This window comes from Acipenser ruthenus, chromosome 11 (genome assembly GCF_902713425.1).
Source record: "Acipenser ruthenus chromosome 11, fAciRut3.2 maternal haplotype, whole genome shotgun sequence".
Classification (NCBI taxonomy): domain Eukaryota; kingdom Metazoa; phylum Chordata; class Actinopteri; order Acipenseriformes; family Acipenseridae; genus Acipenser; species Acipenser ruthenus.
In genome coordinates this window covers 27,184,790-27,204,332 of record NC_081199.1, presented here as the reverse complement: position 1 = coordinate 27,204,332, position 19,543 = coordinate 27,184,790, and the positions used below count along the sequence as shown (strand labels likewise).

Sequence of the window (19,543 nt, the reverse complement as noted above, 5' to 3'; positions counted from 1 at the left end):
TCACACCAAATGAAATCCAGAGCTAATCTCAGCTTCATTTTGTGTGAGTAAAATAGCATTAAACGCTTATTAGCGTGTGTGGTGAATAAATAAGCTATCCATCCATTAAAAGTACTGTTTTCCATGCCTGCTTAAAAAGTAGCTCAACAAGTTGTGGTGTAGTTCACTTATCTCCTATCGATAAAATTAATCACACTCTACTTGGTAGCACTATCAAATGTTTTTTTCATTAAATGTTTAAATTGCTAATAATGATTTGGAGTTAAAAAGCTCTGAGAATGTAACCCAAAGTGTGCAGCGTTGACTTGCCGTAAGGTACAGTATACTGTAGCACCCTCTGGTGTTCCGTTTGGGAAATGGCACACAGCAAGCAAATCTCAAAAGATCATTAGTTATGTAACATGTAAAATTTTTCATCAAATTATTAACGTTTAATTTTTAGGAAACATTTACATCTGTATAAACAACAGGAGTTAACAGCCCAATTATCTGTAGTTAACACAACTGTCTTCACAAACAGCTGTACAAACAATACAGAAAAAGCATCTTCTCAGAATGACATTCAGATTTAAAATGTACTCATGCATTCAAAAATGTATTAAACAATATAAACAAAATAAAAATGAGGGATACAAACAAATTATGAGCTATTCTCCACAGTTGGTTTACATATAGTCACCAGCAAGCCTTGATAAGCAGCCTTATTATTTCGTATTTTTTTGCAGACCTTCTTCCATGAGTAATGTCGGCATAAGTCTACTGAATACAGTAATAGGCTTGCACTTGTTTACTGGAATGAACAGCTATCCAAGTCAGCATTCTTTAGATTCCAGTACTTACTCAAGATAACATGTATATGAAATGTATACCAAAATGATTCTTTTGACATTGAAAATAAAGGCCAGGAAAGCAAACTACCAAATTATCTTGAATGAATGATTAATGTAACAAAAGATTTGTCAACTGTAAAATTGGTTTTATTTTGCTAAATGGGTGTCTCTTGCAGGGTAATCAATTTTGATTACATTTTAAATAATGTGTTACTATTTACAAAAGAGTATTCCTACTTTGTGCAGATACCGAACAGTCCTGGCTTGCACAGGAAACATAATATATTGTAAAGCTTGTCCCTCACTGACTTACTACAACACAAATATTTAGTGCTTCCTTTCCTCCTATCTCTTGAATGGGATTTTCCATTGTTAACTTGGTTTTATGATGTAGATTCATGACTGATTTAGGCTCAATTTTGAGATTTCTCAAACAAGACTGTGTAACAAGCACCTCCTGGCTGAAAACGAACAACAATGCATTAACTTAAAGCTACTGACTGTTTGCAGCAACCTACAGTACTACTTCCATTTGTGGACTGTTGGCTTGATAAGCTCAGACATCTCAACTGTATCAAATACTGCAGAGCTTCAGGAATTATATAACAATGATGTGAGACTCAATAATGTATAGACCCACTACCACAGGTGGTAATGGATTGACCCATAAATAATTGATCTTAGATTAACTATTAAAAGGGTCACTCCACTATGGAACTCAGTTATATGAGATGCATCTAGGGTGGTTTTCTGAACTGTAAATGTATTTATTTATAAATGCAACACAGGAACAAAGAATGAGAAATATATTTAATAATTTTGTGACATACAGTCCTGGATTTACTGCCCTGTACTTTGGAGATGTAACCCTGATCAAAGGGACATTTTATATTAATACTGGATACATTTACAGAACAATAATAAAATAAACAATACCATGTCAGGAAAAAAAAAAAATGCTTGTAAACATAAGTCCCAGAATAACAATAATTTATACTGGAAATCTTTACAAAAAAAAAAAAAGAATTTCACTTCAATTATAATTCCCCTCGTTTCAAACCATTTTTACATCATTTTCTGATATGACAAATTGACAATACAGTATGTTGTCCCACAAATGTAGACAATGTATCTATGTTTTTAACACTTTCTATTGTATTCTTTAATAGAATATTTTAAGAGTTTAGGCCCGTTACTAGAAGTATAAGTTGTCTGCTTTAATAGCATTTCAAAAAAAGTCTCATGAAAACGCATGAAAAACGTTTTCAAAATGAAGAAGTAACAAAACCACGGCACCTAACATCGTTTTGTTGGCCTTAGATTTTTTTCTCTTTATTTATAGAGCTCTCTTACTTTGTAGAGGACAAAAAATAAATGCTATATTACTATCCTCTTTTGACCTGTTAGAACAATGCCTTTTCTAGATCAGATTTGTAAAGCCTTTTTCAGTGGGAACTTTTAGCATGCAGGTATGTTTTATGTTTAGTTGTATATGTATTTAATAATTCAGTGGCTTTTTAGGACTCTTTTAGGAGTACCACAAGATGTTTTGGACTGTTTAGGTACTTATGATTTTCAGTGGTTATTTTGGGCACTACATACAAATATATAGTGCTGGAACGAACTAACATTCTTAAAATGACTATTCAAATATTCTTTAATTCTGGATTAGCTAGAAATAAATGATACCTGTGGCAGGGTGCCTGCCCTCTGTGTATGTTATTATTATGTATTATGATTTATTATACAGATGACCAGTGGAAAGCCCATATGATTATTGTGTATTATGATTTAGAACACAGGACAGGCGAAATGCCATCCACCGTTATTTGTTACTGTTTGTATTTTGTATTGGTGTAGCCTACTCTCGTGGGAATGCGTGACTGATCAGCTACTGATTATTAAATAAGCTGATACTGATAGTCATGCATTTATATTTAAACTCATGCAAAACACTAGTTTACAACCCTTCGCTTGTAAACTATAAAAACCCTACCGTTTAATAGTGCAAGAGGAGTGTTAGAGGAAGGACGGGAGTCTGTAGAAAGAACAATTGCTATATATATTTATACTTGTTTCATTATCTGTATTCCAGGTTTGTTTGTTTTGGCCATCATGCCCTTTATTTTGTGTGCTCATTTATAAAGGCTGTTTATTATTTAATAAAACCTGAGCCTGGCCATAGCGTCTCAGTTTCACCCTTGATCCAGTATCCCTATGTGCATTTACTTCCTGGTTCTGACGTCACCCACAAAGCCACTTGGTCACAATACCGTATTAAGGTTAAATATATATTTTTTAAAACATGGTAATTTTTGCCGTTGAATACATTTTGTTTGTTTTACTATTCAAATATTTGTCTGAGAACTAAAAAATAAAGATAGTTAAATCTAGCCTGTCGCAGAGATCTTTGCCGCTTTCTGATCAGCAGCCAGCCACATGTACACACTTCAGTGATGTCTTGTCTCTGCTCCTATTAGACTAACAAAGAATATTTTAAAAGACCCTTCCAAACATGAATTAGGACACTCTGGTCTAGTGGGATTGACTTCATACCTTCCTTTGTTTATCTTTCAGCTAGTTTTACCACAAGTGGAGTATAGCTATATAAATCACATTTGACAGGTTTGTAATTAATGTACATGTCACTGGACTGTTTGACAACATTCAATCTCTCTATATGTATTGTTTCAGTGATAAAAAAAAATGGCAAGTTAAAATTACTGCAGTTCACAATTCCTAAAAGCAAAGCTTTAAACCTACAGTCTGACATGGAGTTTAAGATGTTCCTAGTGTTTTGGGAATATCTGAAATCCTCAGTGAACCTGGTAAAAGAAATGACAGCAGCAGTAGTGTTGTATTGATTTTAAATGTCTCTTCAAATTGCAAGTACATTCCCTTGAAAGAGCTGCCTTAAAATTGTGGAACAATATGATCGTTTTAAAATCAAAGACTTTTTTCTAATAAAAAATGATTATCTACCTGATAACACAACATACAAAAATATATTTCTTAAAAACATTTCACAATATAACAAAACAATGGATACATAATTAAACCTGTGTACAAATACTTCAGGCTTGAGTTTCTTTTGGGTATTCTTCCACTTCCATGGCAAATATGAAATCTATTGAGGGAAACAAAAATTGTACTGAGAGAGGTACAGTAATAGATAATCTTACCATAGAAGGTAGACAATAAACAAAGATAGACACATTTTGGCTCACAAGAATAAAATAGTCAAATAGGCAAAACACAATTGAAGCCCAACAAACCAACATAGCCAACAAACAAACAGAATCAGTCAATTATTGAAGCATTTGCAGCCACTTAATCACAAATTGTCTGCAACATGTGCAGAGGGATAAGGTGGCAGATTGTACTACATTGTGAAAATACAGCTCTCTTTCACCGGTGAGGTACACATAAAGAAAGTGACTTCATGGACACCTTGTGTACAATCTGTGTCTGTCTAGTGGTTTTAAAGAAATTGTCAAAAACATAGATAGTATGATTTGATTATATTGGTGTGTTGACATTTAAAAGGAAACCAAACTAGTAAATTAGATACCTTCAGTGTAATCAATTTCTGGTCTGGTAGAGAGGAAAACCCAGGCTATTCCAACCAGAAGAGTCACCACCAGATTCACCACAATCCAGGGCTGGAGGATCTGTTGCTCAGAGCCGGAAGGCCTGGGTTAGAAATAAATGGTAATCACAGTAAAACAGAGGGAATTGCTATGAAAACAGCTAAACTGTGCTCAATGAAAAAAAAAAAATTATACTGGGCATGAAAATGTATTTCATAAGGAAATAAATAGTCTCTTATTGGATCTATTTTAAATCTGTCTGTTACAGTATCCCTAGGATTGCATTTTAATTATGTTGTCGCTATTCTTACAACAGAGTTACCAAATAACAAAAACTATGATAACCTGTGTATGATTATTTAACGGCATCACTACACAACATGCTAAAACCTGTCAGTTATCTTTAATCCTAGGGCTTGTGAAAGGCTAAAGAGTCAAGGGCACCAACCCACTGTGGTCAGAAGAAATCAAGCATAGATCCTGGCCACAAAAACCTACAGTAGCAGTAGGCGAACCTCAAGACACACAATTATAATAATGTTACTGCATCCATAAATAAATACCCTTAATATGAAAATACACTGAATAACCATCATGTTATTGTAATAGATGTTTTGAGGTGTGCTTGGTCCAAGGAAAGCAGTGCCAGTCCCCACTGTATATTTAACAAGAACTTGAAAAAAATATACATTTAAAAAGTGCTGAATTCTTTTTTACCATAGGGTGTCATTGGCAGACTGTGATGTGTAAAGGTTTATCCTGTCGCTGGTCATTTGTTGGCTTAAAGTCAGAATCAAAGCAACAAAATACACTATAAAGAGAAAGCAAAAAAATAATATTTAGAGTTAGGCAGCGTCCACAGTTGCTGTTCCCTTTCTGTTTTGCTATATATGCACAATAAAACTAATTTGCACAATAAACTTTGTTTATGTAGCTGCGTCCGTTGACGGGCTATTCACCCTAGTGGTTCCCCTGAATTTCAAGTAATAATTGCTTTTATCAAAGGAAATAATAATACCATTTAAATGAGATAAATTGTTCAGAGTTACTTACAGAAAGAGGCCAGAGCTGCAGGGTCCAGTGTCAGAAAGCCACGCAGTGCCATAGACGTCTTGGCCAGGTTAACCCTAGAATTACAAGCCAGGTTAACTCTAGAATTACAAGCATGCCCAGATGCAATGTAAACAAAGCAAATGAAAAGAACTCCTTCTTATTCTTTCAGGTTCTCACACAGAAGATAAATGACTGCTTGCAAGTCCAATTATGAAACCGTTAAATCCAGAAGGCGTTTAATGATATGTCATAAATAATATCAACTGTTTTATTGAGAGCAGATTTACTTGTACAGTAACTTCAATTATTCCCACGGTTCAGATTTAAGTTAGGTTTGCTATACTGTATTCAACCCATAGTTTTTTTCTTTTTTTTTGCACAGTAACAGACATATGCACTGTTAACAGAAAATATAATTTATTTTACTACTATTTAAGCCACTTGCACTTTTATCTCAAACTGTCAGATTAGATATACGATCCCATCTTTCCCAATATTTCCTGTTTTGGTGCCAATTGTTTTTTCTCTAACCACCACTACATCAGCAAACATTTCTTTCTTCAGCACCAATTTAGATTGTGTTTACAGGGTCCTAGGCTGTGACCCAAACAGCTCATTTCATTAAGACACACCAAAATGCATTAGGTTATATCTGACCTAAGTTCAACTCTGGGACAGAGCAATAAAAAAAGTACCCCTATCAGCAGAAAGAAAACAGAACACAGCAATAAAAAACTTCCAGGCAACAAAACTGTCAAATTTACATGAAAAGATTGAAGTGCTTTTGGGAGAAGCTCAATGAATTATTTAATTGGGATGATAGCAAAGCTGAAAGAAAATGGAAAAAAAAGCACACAACCTAGTTCCATATTACTTCGGTATTGGCAATTTGAAATCAGGATATATCCTATATATCCTATATGAAATCCTATATTTTGAAGTTGCTCAGTAAACTACAGCACCCTATAATTGTTTGTGAAATCATTAGCAAGCCATTAAATCAGTAGTTCTGTTTCACCGCCGACAGCACATGGGAAGTAGTACTTTATGCATTAGTGCACTGCAGGGCATCTGGTACTTACCAAAAGCGAAACATTAATTTTGGAATTGGCTATTTGGTTGTGTGGTACTTAAGGTTTAAACATAAAACAGAAACACAAGTTAAAGATAAATAACTATTTTTACTCTTAATATTTTTTACATATGGAATGGAAAAGCACTTAAAGTTGTATTTAGTATCTTATTCCCACATGAATCAAAAACACTTTACAAAACACAGTACAACGACTGAAGTGTAGCCACATACAACCAACAGAACTGATTTCACGAGCTTCCCATTTCACAGGTGAGTGATCCAACTTCAATATTCATAGTAGAACTTTGTGAATGACCTCCATACCTGTCGAATGCAGATACGGTGCTGACAGCCAGCAGGAGGTAGAGCAGGGACTGTGCTGGATAGGCCAGAGTCTTGTACTGTTGTAACAGGTTCGGGAGGGTAGTGAGCTGGTTTCCAGCCAGCACGTACACCACAATGATATTCCACACAGCGTATCCGGCGAGGAACCCGTGAGAGAACAGACCGATCACTCTGAAAAGCAAACAGCAGCAGCAAGCTGCCTCTGTCAGTGAACACATCTCCTCCAATCAATACTTGGCTCAACTCAAAAGGAGGTAAAAAGCAGCCACCGTGCTAAAAATATTATAATTACCCTAACAATCATTTCTATTTTGACTGAGGCCCTGAACCCTTTGCATGGGTGGTTGATTTTTACCTAAACAAAACCATGTTTTTGCCTCTCCACTATTAAGGCTGTCTATTACTTACTATTATTAATAGTCAGTTACTGTAAATCCAGAAATATTTGCTGCCAAAATATTTGGCGAATCACACCCAGAAGACCGATTTCGTGCCAGAAATGTTGGCGACCTGTTGCCCTGAAAGTTGTGTACTACTTCATAATACCGTATGTACAACATGAAGACCTGATGATGGTTAATATTACTGTATGTGCCTTCAAAAAATAAAAATAAAACATTTTTAGTGTATTTACTATTTACACATAGGTTGATGTAACACGTTAATTCTTAATACACAACAAGCTTGTTGGTTTTTATAACTTTGACATACCAACATAAACATCTGAATAGATCTCTTAAAGGGCACTGGACTCACCTGAAGCCCCGGTGCACGCTCATTGCCACATCCCTTGTTGTCCACAAGGATTTCACCTCCATGTAATCATCTGCTTGTTCAGTAGGTTTACTCAGTTCCGACCTGTCCGCAGCTTGAAATCGCCCTGCCAAAAAAAACCCAACAGAAACAGGTTACAATCCAGCAAGGGCTTGAAAAACTAAGTGGAAGATGTTATTCAACAATTTGCAGTGAAACAAAACAGTGACATCTATACGGATTGTTCAGGCAAAGATGCATCACAGTTTAGGAAAGGACAAGATAAAACCAATCCTTTACTTCCAGCACAAGAAAATGACAGTACTCACGGTTTCTTTCCACAAACACTTTTCCCACTGGCTGGCTGTTGCCGATGGGAGCTGTGAAAAGAGCGTGCGGTGAAATGGGCGGCTGGACATCAGTGATTATGTCATCCTCTTCCACTCCAAGCTCATTGGCGTACTGGAGATCAACGGGGCGGGTTTTCCTGAGGAAAGACAGGATTCCACCAATCAGGAAGCTCCATTCCAAAGCAAATTCTGATTATCGGGCATAACCATGGCAGTTGAACTTGTCTGTACTTGTTTCAAATGTTCCTGGTGTGGTCAACTATAAATGGTAATGCCCTCCAATTAGGGTTCTACAGCTTAATTAAGTTTGCTTGGTGAGACAAGGAAGGTAGTACAGTAGGAGGGTCCTGCTGAAAGACAATAGCTGTATTTGTTAGAGGAGGCATCGGTTTCAAAGAGGGAAATTGTATATAGGGGAGGATCAGCAGTTCAGTGGTTAAACCTGGCATTATTGATTGTTTTATGAAGGGGCTGTACTTACTTGGTTCTCTTCCGTGGCTTGCGGATCACTTCTTCCTCATCTGGATTGTCTACAATATTGTCATTCGGCATCTCCGTCTGCATGGAAGGTTCTGATGGGGTGTTCTGCATAAAGGACGTTTCAGAGTCTAAAAGGGAAACATCTATATGATCAAGCCAGTCTAATAACACAGTACTACTTGTGTGACTGTTATAACTGTACATAATGTGACATTTCTCCATTACTAGTTCAGTCTACTTCAATAACAATATTATTATTTTCTAACATGACAGTGCTGTTTGAAATTTACTTAATGAGGATTGGTATTTTTTTTCTACAAAAAGCATGAGCTACATAAAAGGTTCCTCTATCCAATTTATTTACTCATATCAGAAACACATAGTGCAGAAACACAAAGACTTTCAGTGGAATCTGGCGGTTGAAAGTACCAAACAAGATACAGATGAACCCGCTTTTTATCACGATTGCTGTGCAGGCATAATTTGTGATATACGGAGGGTCACGATATAAACCAAGTTTCACGTTTGCCTATGACAACACATTATGAGTACGAGAAAAAACGAATGAAAACGGTGAATTAAAGAGCAGTGTTTTAATACTGTATGTTTAGTCGTTCTTTACATTGAAACAAATGCATAGTTTACTACAGGACAAATAGGTTTTGTATCATTAACTGGAACGAAACAGTTTGTGTCACTATCTAAAAAGGCATGATTTGTTGACTGACGAGAGCTATCAATACTTGGTGTTTTTTGTTCAAAATTGGTGTTCTGTAACTGAACTGTATCCCATTAAGACCATCCATGCAGCATTTGACAGGATGCAAAAAAACTTCAGTTTATTAGCCAAGATGATTATTGGTTGTTAGTTACGTTGGAAATTAATTATATCCTGTGGTTACTTAGTAAAGCCTGGCCACGCAGCATTTGACAGGCTACACAAAACATGACAATAAGCGGGTTTGTGAGATTATATTAAGAGAGGTGATTTCACAAAGAACCTACGGTGCATGGCGAGTGGCTTTTCAAAAATCGTGATAATAAACGGGGTATGATATTAAGCGAGGTGATATAAAACTGGTTCATCTGTATTTGTAGAGAGAGGTAATAAAAGGATGTGGTAGCTGGTATTTGTTTTGCAGTACATCCACTGACTAGAGCCAGCCACAGAGGTGAATGCTGCAGATGGTTATGCTAGATGAGTTAACAGTGAAATATATTCTCAGAAATCAATTAATTTTGGTTTTGTTAAGCAACTTCTAAAAGGTTGAGAGTAAATTCAATGTTTTATTGGTATTTATTTTTAAATGTATTCTGAAATACATTTTTTTTTTCACTTTTCTTCCTTTACTACTTATTACCCAATATCCATAAGGCTAATGGGTATCTGACTCTTTAGACAACTCTTTGCTTTCTAATTATCTTCACATATTTATATAAGTTTCATGAACCCTAATTATGATAGTAAAAAATAGGAACATTGATTTGATAAAATCATCCTGGTAAACAGGAAAACAAATGACCAAGCCAAAGAAACACAGCGTTAGTTCACTGTGCAGAGAATTCTTTACAAGTCAACTAAACTGAGATGACTCATCACCGGGGTTAATCAGTGTGTTTTGTGTTTAATCACATAGAGGCACAATGTCAATTTAAATAGTGCACAAGGTCCCCTGAAATGATTGAACACAGCAATTATAAGAACCAAGCATAACGACATAGATGCATCTTTACCTATAGTGATTACCGTCCTATATTGAATCTGGAGAAAGCATTCTATTTATGTACAAATTAGAAAAGAATGTTTCCTGTATTGAGCTCTGTATTCAATGTCCTCTTTGCAGGCTAACAGACATGAATGAATTCTAAACATCCTTTATTAAGCACTACATAGTTATCCACAAGGCTAATGATTAAAAAGCTTCATAAACTCTCATTTCCTATTACCTTTATGTATTTCTATAGCATATACATCTCAATTAAAATGACAAAAAGAGCATTATGGTCGCTAAATGGATCTTGTTAAATCACAAACAAATTTACAAGTTAAATTAACTGTGTGTTTACTTGCCTTACCTGTACAGCAAATATAGATTATTCTTTAATGCAAACTAATTAACCATGTTTGTGGTCAGATTTTACCTTCCAGTTTTTACAAGTAAGTAATCATGAAAATGTCTCAAAACATACTCAAACTTCGAAAATAAGTCATCCAGAATGGCTTTAAATAAAGGAATGAGTCATCAGCGCTAACCAGCTGGATGTTATTCTGAACCAACACATGAAAATGAATTACTTAATAAGCTTAACTATGAAGGTACTGGAGGAGATATGGCCTGACTTGAACAGCAAGCTGCTTTTCATTTTGTGAGGGACCCATCTGACTCACTCACCAGGTGTTTGCAATGACTTTTTCTTCTTTCTCTTACGCTGTGGGGGCATGTCTAGTGGTTCTGGAGTCAGAGATTCTTTACTTTCTGAATGTCGCCGACTTCCAGGCTGCATTATAGACTCTTAAAGGAGAACAAAAAATAAATTGTATATATTATACTAATATCTGTAAGCCATTAGTGAGTTTTGCGATTTCAAAGGGATTCTGAATCACAAGATATTATTTGAATATTTTAAGTACTGCAAGTGTACAAATAAGCCAAGTGTTCACAACAAACCTTAAGCGCAAATATTGATGTCAAAGCCCATAGCAGGTTACTTATAATTTACTGATATAAACATGCTTTTTCTGTGTGTTCATTATTATTACAGTTTGCATGGTTCTAATTTTCAGTTTACCTATGATCAAAAGAAATCCTGGAAAAGAAAGGCCATTTGGCTGATCAAAGTTTAATCATTGATATGCATCTAATTAAATAGCACTACACAGCTACCTGCAGCATGTTTTTTGAAAGATAAATGTGATTTATAGTTGATATGACTATATAGTCGAACATCAATGGTAATTTTATACTTATCCTACAAATTAGCTCACGGGAAGATCTGATGTATCATGATTTGTATCGTATCATGATTGTTACACCCATGTCCACCACTAGCACATGGGCAATATACAATTGATTCTTTGGTACATCAAATTGATATATCTGAATTAAAAAGTGCTTCCTACCTTCTGTCTTACCTATTCCATTGGTTGTTTTTAACTTTTTCTTTTTAGTCTTGCTAAGTGGCATCTCATCTGTTGAAACTAAAAAGAACATGTTTCAAAATATACTTATAGACATGGATTAACAATTTTAAAATAAAAATGTAACCCCTGGTGTTAACTTATATTTAAAATACCCACAAGCATAAAAACACAATTAGAATATGCTTTTTTTTAAATAAATCAAAACAAACATTTTATAATACACATTGTAAAAAGTGTGAATTGTGGAGGGGAACTAGTTTGACTTATACCCTATATTGTACACCCATATTAAAGTTACTTACAATGCCTGGATTCCTTGCTGGATAAAGAAAGAAGTTAAAGCTATTTTTTATAGAAGATTTAATCTCCAAATACACATGATCAAATATCCATAATCTAAAAGTAGACTTACCGCCAGTGTTTTGGCTTTATTTGCCAACAGTGGGCATGAAAAGAAAAGATAGAGACATACAATCAAGATGATATTTAGTTTTTTAAAAGGACTTGAAAGAGCAATCTCTTATCTGAAAAGCAACAGCCCTTACAACCTACATAAATGCAAATGTCATATACTATTACTTTAATAGAGTACATCAACACAAACACAACCATATCCAATGATAGTGTACTGTCTGTGCAGTAAGGTGCTATACAATTCATGCCAATGAAGGCACTTGATAAGCACATTAAATTACAATAGTGCAATCATAAACATTTAATTTAAAGCAGACTCACGTGCCACCACAATATTGCTTACTATGAATATCTTAATTTAAAACTACACATTTGTCCACAGCCTGACTTAAAATATATTTTTAGATACAGCAAGTGCACTGCTCTCTGTGAAAACCAAGTAAACTTTAGTATGAATTCTGGTGCAAGTAATCACATTCACAACTACAGCATTTTCACAAAACAACCACAACAGAGTTTATTTGATTATTTAATACTAGTAATGTATTTGCCATCCTGATATAACCAGAACAATCCAACAATATCCAGTATTTTTTAAGGAACTTGGTAAATGCTGTACTTGTAAAATTATATTTTCATGAGATGTGGAAGTCTTGCACTGAAAGTGCAATATCATCCATCTAAAGTTAAGATGGCTGTAAGTCTTATGAGAAGTGGATTAAGACACAGATGCTCCCACTATAGACCTATACTCATTTAGAAAAAGGTATATAGGTCTAAAATGTAGAGAATGTGGTGCAATATTTTTTTTAATAGTATAAATCAGTATTTTCCCAAAACACTTTACCCAGCTAAAAGTAATTTGAATATGGATCCTTTTGTTGAATTAAATATGCACTTGTATTAAAAAGGCTATCTAAATATTATTACTTTACTGTACCTTGGCATTGGTGGAAGGGCACGAGGCTGGCGCTGAAAAATAATTAAAAAAAATATATATTAAAAAATGTCCTTATAGAACTAGTTACAGAATTCATAGACTGGTGGATCTAATTTTGTGGAATAGGGTCATTCCATACACCGGGCAGCAGTGTGGAGTAGTGGTTAGGGCTCTGCACTCTTGACCGGAGGGTTGTGGGTTCAATCCCAGGTGGGGGACACTGCTGCTGTACCCTTGAGCAAGGTACTTTACCTAGATTGCTCCAGTAAAAACTCAACTGTATAAATGGGTAATTGTATGTAAAAAAGAATGTGTAAAAAATAATGTAATTATATGTAAAAAATAATGTGATATCTTGTAACAATTGTAAGTCGCCCTGGATAAGGGCGTCTGCTAAGAAATAAATAATAATAATAATATCACCTAAATCAAATCAGAGCTGTTGCCCGACATTTTTTTTTTTATATATTATAATTTCCCCTTCGAGCTGTGACCTGGAAAAGGCCAACCTAAAGTGAAAAAGTGACCTTGACCAGAAAAATCACCCTGGGCTCAACTTAGATTCAGTTGGTGATGTTGCACCTCATTCGACTCATAACGAATACCATATAATGAGAAAAAAAACACCAGGATCACCTATATCATTTTTGGCAGACGAGGGGTAAATGAAGAGTTTTATTCAAACTTGAGCTCAACACTTTACCCTGTAGGGCAGGGGTGGGCAATTCCGGTCCTGGAGGGCCGGTGTCCCTCCTGGTTTTTGTTCCAATTGTACCCTAAATTTCTTAATTGCACCAATTAAGTGCTTATTGAAATCTTAATTGGTCAGGTGGAACGAACACCAGGAGGGACACTGGCCCTCCAGGACCAGAATTGCCCACCCCTGCTGTAGGGGATGCGGGTCCTAAAATGTTAGAATTTTTGTACGAACCTCAGGTACCACTTTTCCAAATTTTGTGAAACGTTTTTGGTTTGAAGTGAGGCTAAAGTACCACATAGTCCTAACCAAACTGGCGTTATTCTTCAATATTGCATTGCCTGGGGTTAGATCTAGAGTAAAAAGTGACAGGGTGTGCTTCCAGTGGCACTAGCTTGGAGCTGAGTGGTTATGAACTTGCGTGTGGAACTTAGATTTCTTTGTTAAAGTGACACATTTGAAACTACCAAAACCTCACTTAAGTGCATTTTTCTAGGGAGAAGAGATGCGTTTTGAGGGAGGAGTGGAAACTACGTAGTGTGGGTGACTGTTTTATGATAAGTGGGAGTTTATTCCAATGAAGGGGAGCAAGAAGGGAAAAGGAACAGAAACGGGTTTGGGCACAGGGCGAGGTGGGACAGAGAGGGACAATAGGGATTAGGAGTATAAGGGACATGGAGGAACATAGTAGGTCATCAGTGCAGCCAGATAAGGTGAGGCAAGACCACGGAGAGATTTGTACACAAGGGTAAGGAATTTGAACAGGCAACGACAATAGACAGGGAGCCAGTGTAGCTGGAGGAGGAGAGGGAAGGTATATTACATATTGCTTATACAAGTAAGCTGGTAGATAGTTTGGCCTATTATGGGGACTGGGACAAAACAAGGAATGAAACTCCAATATGCAGACATCAGCAAAGCACAGCTACAGGGTATTTACCTCAGGCCTCAATTCAATGGCCCAGGCTATTCTAATTTTAGAAGAATACCGTGTGTGTACTCATTACTATCTTGAATTGTATTAAACAAATGTGTGTATACTATACATATACATAAATAGTAAAATTGCAGTAACATACTATTCTGTTTTCTTAGAAAAGGTACTAATAAATATTCAACATAAACTAGAATCAGTACATAAATGTCTGTTTTCATACAAAGTTATATATGCCAATAAACTGCCTTGCACACAACACAGTTTCATAAATTATTCAGTGAAACAGTCCAGACTTACCCCTTTTCTCCCCATTGCATCAAGAGACAGAATGTACAGAATGGACTGTCTATAATTACAAGGCCGTTGGTTACAGCGCCACGTCATCCTAATCCTAATCTAAATAAGTACAAAACTACATCTGCTCGCCCTGGGATTATCAAGGCATATGTCATACAGGGTGTAGAAAGGGCATGTTTATATTCAAGAAGGATCCTGGGAAAATAAAATCAGACACTGGCCTGAGTGTATGTGGGGACTATTGGAAGGACAAGACCAGTGACATGAATCTCATGAGTTATTCAGGGACTGATCACAACAATGCTTGACAATGATGAATGAGTTTGCTGTCTCGAATTCCTTTTCACACAGTGCGAGAGCTATTTTGTTAACACTACAGTTAGACATCAATAAGAACTTATGTTGATGAAGAAAATGCATGGTTATTAAAGGCCCACTTACAGTACATAGCACTACACTATAAGAACATAAGAACATAAGAAAGTTTACAAACGAGAGGAGGCCATTCGGCCCATCTTGCTCATTTGGTTGTTAGTATCTTATTGATCCCAGAATCTCATCAAGCAGCTTCTTGAAGGATCCCAGGGTGTCAGCTTCAACAACATTACTGGAGAGTTGGTTCCAGACCCTCACAATTCTCTGTGTAAAAAAGTGCCTCCTATTTTCTGTTCTGAATGCCCATTTATCTAATCTCCATTTGTGACCCCTGGTCCTTGTTGCTTTTTTCAGGTCGAAAAAGTCCCCTGGGTCGACATTGTCAATACCTTTTAGAATTTTTAATGCTTGAATCAGATCTCCGTGTAGTCTTCTTTGTTCAAGACTGAATAGATTCAGTTCTTTTAGCCTGTCTGCATACGACATGCCTTTTAAACCCGGGATAATTCTGGTCGCTCTTCTTTGCACTCTTTCTAGAGCAGCAATATCCTTTTTGTAACCAGAACTGACCAGAACTGAACACAATATTCTAGATGAGGTCTTACTAATGCATTGTAAAGTTTTAACATTACTTTCCTTGATTTAAATTCAACACTTTTCACAATATATCAGAGCATCTTCTTGGCCTTTTTTTTTATCTCCCATATGATATTTATAACGCTCATTTTTATTGCCTGCGTGCAGTACCTTACACTTTTCTCTATTAAATTTCATTTGCCATGTGTCTGCCCAGTTCTGAATGCTGTCTAGATCATTTTGAATGACCTTTCCTGCTGCAACAGTGTTTGCCACTCCTCCTATTTTTGTGTCGTCTGCAAATGTATGTATTAGAACATCTGACGTTAGCTTGTTTGTTCCGTAAATGTTTTACTTGCTGTCTCAGTTGTAAGTCAATACAGTAAAGCTGCATTAATGTCTGCTTAAAAAAGCAGTACCCTGTTCTTGCAAACCTGCAAACACCAGAATGAACTGTGATTTAAAAATAAATAAATAAGGTACCTTGTAGAAGTTGTCACAAATGTTCAGCCCTTCTCGGGTTATGGATATGTGCTTGCTAATGGTCCTTTTTTCTACAAATGTATTAGTGTGCCTTATTTAAGAAGATACAAAGAAAAGAATGTGTAGGACACCATCCTTTTTTACTTTAGACTTAATGATAATGCCCCAAGTGACAGATATGTATAAACAGTCATACGTAAAGGCGCCTCTACAATATCCATTTCCAGCAGAGGATACTAAGAGGCTGCATCAGCTACTGTATTATCCTTGCATTGAGCACTATTAGCCTCTAAAACTTCAAGTAAGGCAGCTGGGAAAGTAAAGCGCTGAGTTACAGTAATTATCTTTACCTGTGTACTGTATATATATATATATATATATATATATATATATATATATATATATATGGGGTTACGACCGAAAGTTAGATCATCCCAATCCACAGTGTAAGCTGCTGTTTCGTTTATGTGCATTTTTGAAACCCACTGATTTTTTGTTATTTCAAACAGAACCAAGTTTGCGTGCTTGTACAGATAATTTAGACACGATTTGCAACAAATAAATTCACTCTAAAAGTAGCCAGGACTAATACAAAACGCAAGCTTTGTTCTGTTAGTCATATCCCACTAACCTTTATAGACAGAGAAAGCTGACCATTTGGGTTTTTCCTATATCATATGTCACACAGCACACTGGTACTCTCACTTGAATTGGAATGGTGATCCTTGTATTCCCCACTCCTTGCAAAATGGTCAGTACACTTTGTAAACATCGAGTTTTGTTAATTTGATATTCATTTAACTGCTCCAAACATATTTAAAGTTATTATTGTATGCTTTGGTTTTAAATCACTCTCGGCTTAGGCTTATATAAACTTAAAAGAACATTTACAAAGTCGATTCCTGTTACAGTACAGTACTTTCTTGTATAGTCTACAGCTGCAGACACAACTGTCGCCCCCGTAGGAAGCTAATCACATTGGATCAAAAATCACTGAACTAATCAAAAATATTGTTACTGCGACTGCTACTGTACTGCCTACGTGCAGCATCAGGGGTTCAACTGTATCTACTTGATATTGTTGTATAGATATAGCACAGAACTACTTTTGTTTTGATGCTCCGACTCCAATGACAATCTTATCCACCTGCCAAATCTTAAACAATACTGTACTGGAACCCCTAAATGTGACCCTTCAACTTAAAATTCAAGATGAAAATAACATATGTTGATATCATTAATATATATATATATATATATATATATATATATATATATATATATATATATATATATATGCATTTAAACTTATGATAACTCATTTATGGGTTAGTTTTCGCTACATAACGTATGAATTTTGTACATATATTTGTACATAAGTTGCACATTTTACTGGTGTACAACATCCTGTTTTTTTCTACATTGTAAAACATACACACACTTTATTGTATTCACTTTTACTTGATCATTTTTACTTACCCGTTTGTTGATTTCTGTCTCCATATTTCAAACTGTATTTCAAAAAACTAAAATATTAATAAAATCACGTCACACGACTCAACGGTTGCTAGGCAAGACTCTGGTTTCCATCCATTGATGCGGTTTGTTGTTGCTAATGCGGTGAGAGGTCAGAGTTTTTCTTTGTTTTTTTTTTTACTTCCGTGGTAGCTCCTGCAGCGAGAACGCAGACTCACACAGCGTAGCTCTTACAGGCTGCTTACAGGTGCTGCGTGCGCAACTCGTAACAGACGTCATCATTATATGCTACAGCCCAATGACATGCAAGGGTGATGAATTTAAAAACTAAAGTTTATTTCATAACAATAACCTACCCCTAAACGTCAGGTTCGTGGGGTATTGGCCGTAACTTTAAATACACACAACAATAACCTAATCCAAAATCTGCTGTTTCCATTGTCCGTGGATCACCAATTAATTCTCACTGGGTAATCACTATGTTTAGTGTTCTCCCTCTCCCGCATCACGTGGTAGGGGTGTTGAGGGTGAATGAAGCACGACGTGAATTACGAGTTGCGCATGCAGCACTACCCTATGCGAGCTCCCTGCGAGAGCTATGCTGTGCGAGCCTTCGTTCTGCAGCAATATACTCTTGGCTGTAGCTATTGGTCAGCCATCTTCGTAAGGAAAAAACACCATTGTAATACGGACTGAAATTCATTGAACAGAATACCGTTTTGATAAAACACCAAATTAATTTAACTCTTTACGATGCACCAGTTTTTTTTGGTTTTTTTTACATGCAGACGTTTACCTTTTCCTAATTATTATTTATTTCTTAACAGACGCCCTTATCCTGGGCAATTTACAATTGTTACAAGATATCACATTATTTTTACATACAATTACATTATTATTTATTTTACACATTATTTCTACATATAATTACCCATTATACAGTTGGATTTTTATTGGAGCAATCTAGGTAAAGTACCTTGCTTATGGGTACAGCAGCAGTGTCCCCCACCAGGGATTGAACCCACAACCCTCGGGTCAAGAGTCCAGAGCCCTAACCACTACTCCACACTGCTGCCCTAATAAGAAATGTGGAGTGTTTGCATTGAACTGTCAGCATTTGGTTTAACCTTTAAATTTGTGCAATATACATCTGCAGGTGTACTAAAAAATAGAAACACCTGCCATAACAGTCTCAGTAGGGTGTAAGGCCACCAGAGGGACCCAGGGACATTAATGCATGTCCTCAAGATTGTAAAAAGGTGAGTAACTTCATATTGGTTAAGTGCCCTATAATGCACAGCTGTGTATTTCCAGAAACAACAAAGAAACAGTGACCCTGTTGTCCCAAATGTAGTGTTATCATATGACTCCATGTACACTAGGACAGTTTGGGACAGTGCAGGCTGTCTCAGGTACATGTTACCTACCTCAGGTACCTTTCACAGTAGGACTACACTTACCAGAATGCATTGGGGTCTGAGTTGAAATAGTCCCAAACTGTCCTTGTGTACATGGAGTCATATTGTAACCCTACCAGAATGGCCAGCAATGCAAGTATTGGGTTTAACATGTAATACAGGTAACTATCTCTCTATACTTTATTGGGAATGCAAACCTTTTCTGACTTTTTCTAGACTGCTTAATTCAGCTCTATGCTGAGCTCAACATATCCATCAAAATGTCCAACTCCCAGAAAATAATAAAAAATAACTTCAAGTCACTGTTAAATG

The 19,543-nt window shown here is 36.1% G+C and overlaps 1 protein-coding gene across 3 annotated transcripts; it reads right to left on the bottom strand.

Annotated features, from left to right (window-relative positions):
- Window positions 1–409: 409 nt before the first annotated feature.
- On the bottom strand, window positions 410–18,098 carry tmem237a (transmembrane protein 237a). 3 transcript variants are annotated; one of them, XM_034043563.3, is made up of 13 exons: window positions 17,817–18,098; window positions 12,973–13,004; window positions 12,031–12,044; window positions 11,598–11,675; window positions 10,870–10,989; window positions 8,478–8,604; window positions 7,976–8,133; window positions 7,650–7,773; window positions 6,873–7,064; window positions 5,474–5,547; window positions 5,138–5,231; window positions 4,402–4,523; window positions 410–3,957 (listed from the first exon to the last, which is right to left on the bottom strand). In XM_034043563.3, exons 1-13 carry the CDS (start codon window positions 17,838–17,840, stop codon window positions 3,905–3,907), a joined length of 1,212 nt encoding a protein of 403 aa, XP_033899454.2. In that variant the 5' UTR covers window positions 17,841–18,098; the 3' UTR covers window positions 410–3,904. The 3 variants fall into 3 exon arrangements, with proteins under 3 accessions (XP_033899454.2, XP_033899455.2, XP_058889552.1); XM_034043564.3 differs by having other exon boundaries at window positions 11,610–11,675; XM_059033569.1 differs by lacking the exons at window positions 12,031–12,044; window positions 12,973–13,004; window positions 17,817–18,098 and adding an exon at window positions 11,921–12,021.
- Window positions 18,099–19,543: the final 1,445 nt, after the last annotated feature.

Bases quoted from the DNA above. Each gene is read 5' to 3' on its own strand.
- tmem237a (XM_034043563.3), bottom strand. From the start codon at position 17,840: ATGGAGACAGAAATCAACAAACGG. The intron at 8,134-8,477 runs GTAAGTACAGCC...GTCTTTCCTCAG, and splicing joins AAGCCACGGAAGAGAACCAA to GAAAACCCGCCCCGTTGATC. The intron at 5,232-5,473 runs GTAAGTAACTCT...TTCTCTTTATAG, and splicing joins TGCAGCTCTGGCCTCTTTCT to TGTATTTTGTTGCTTTGATT.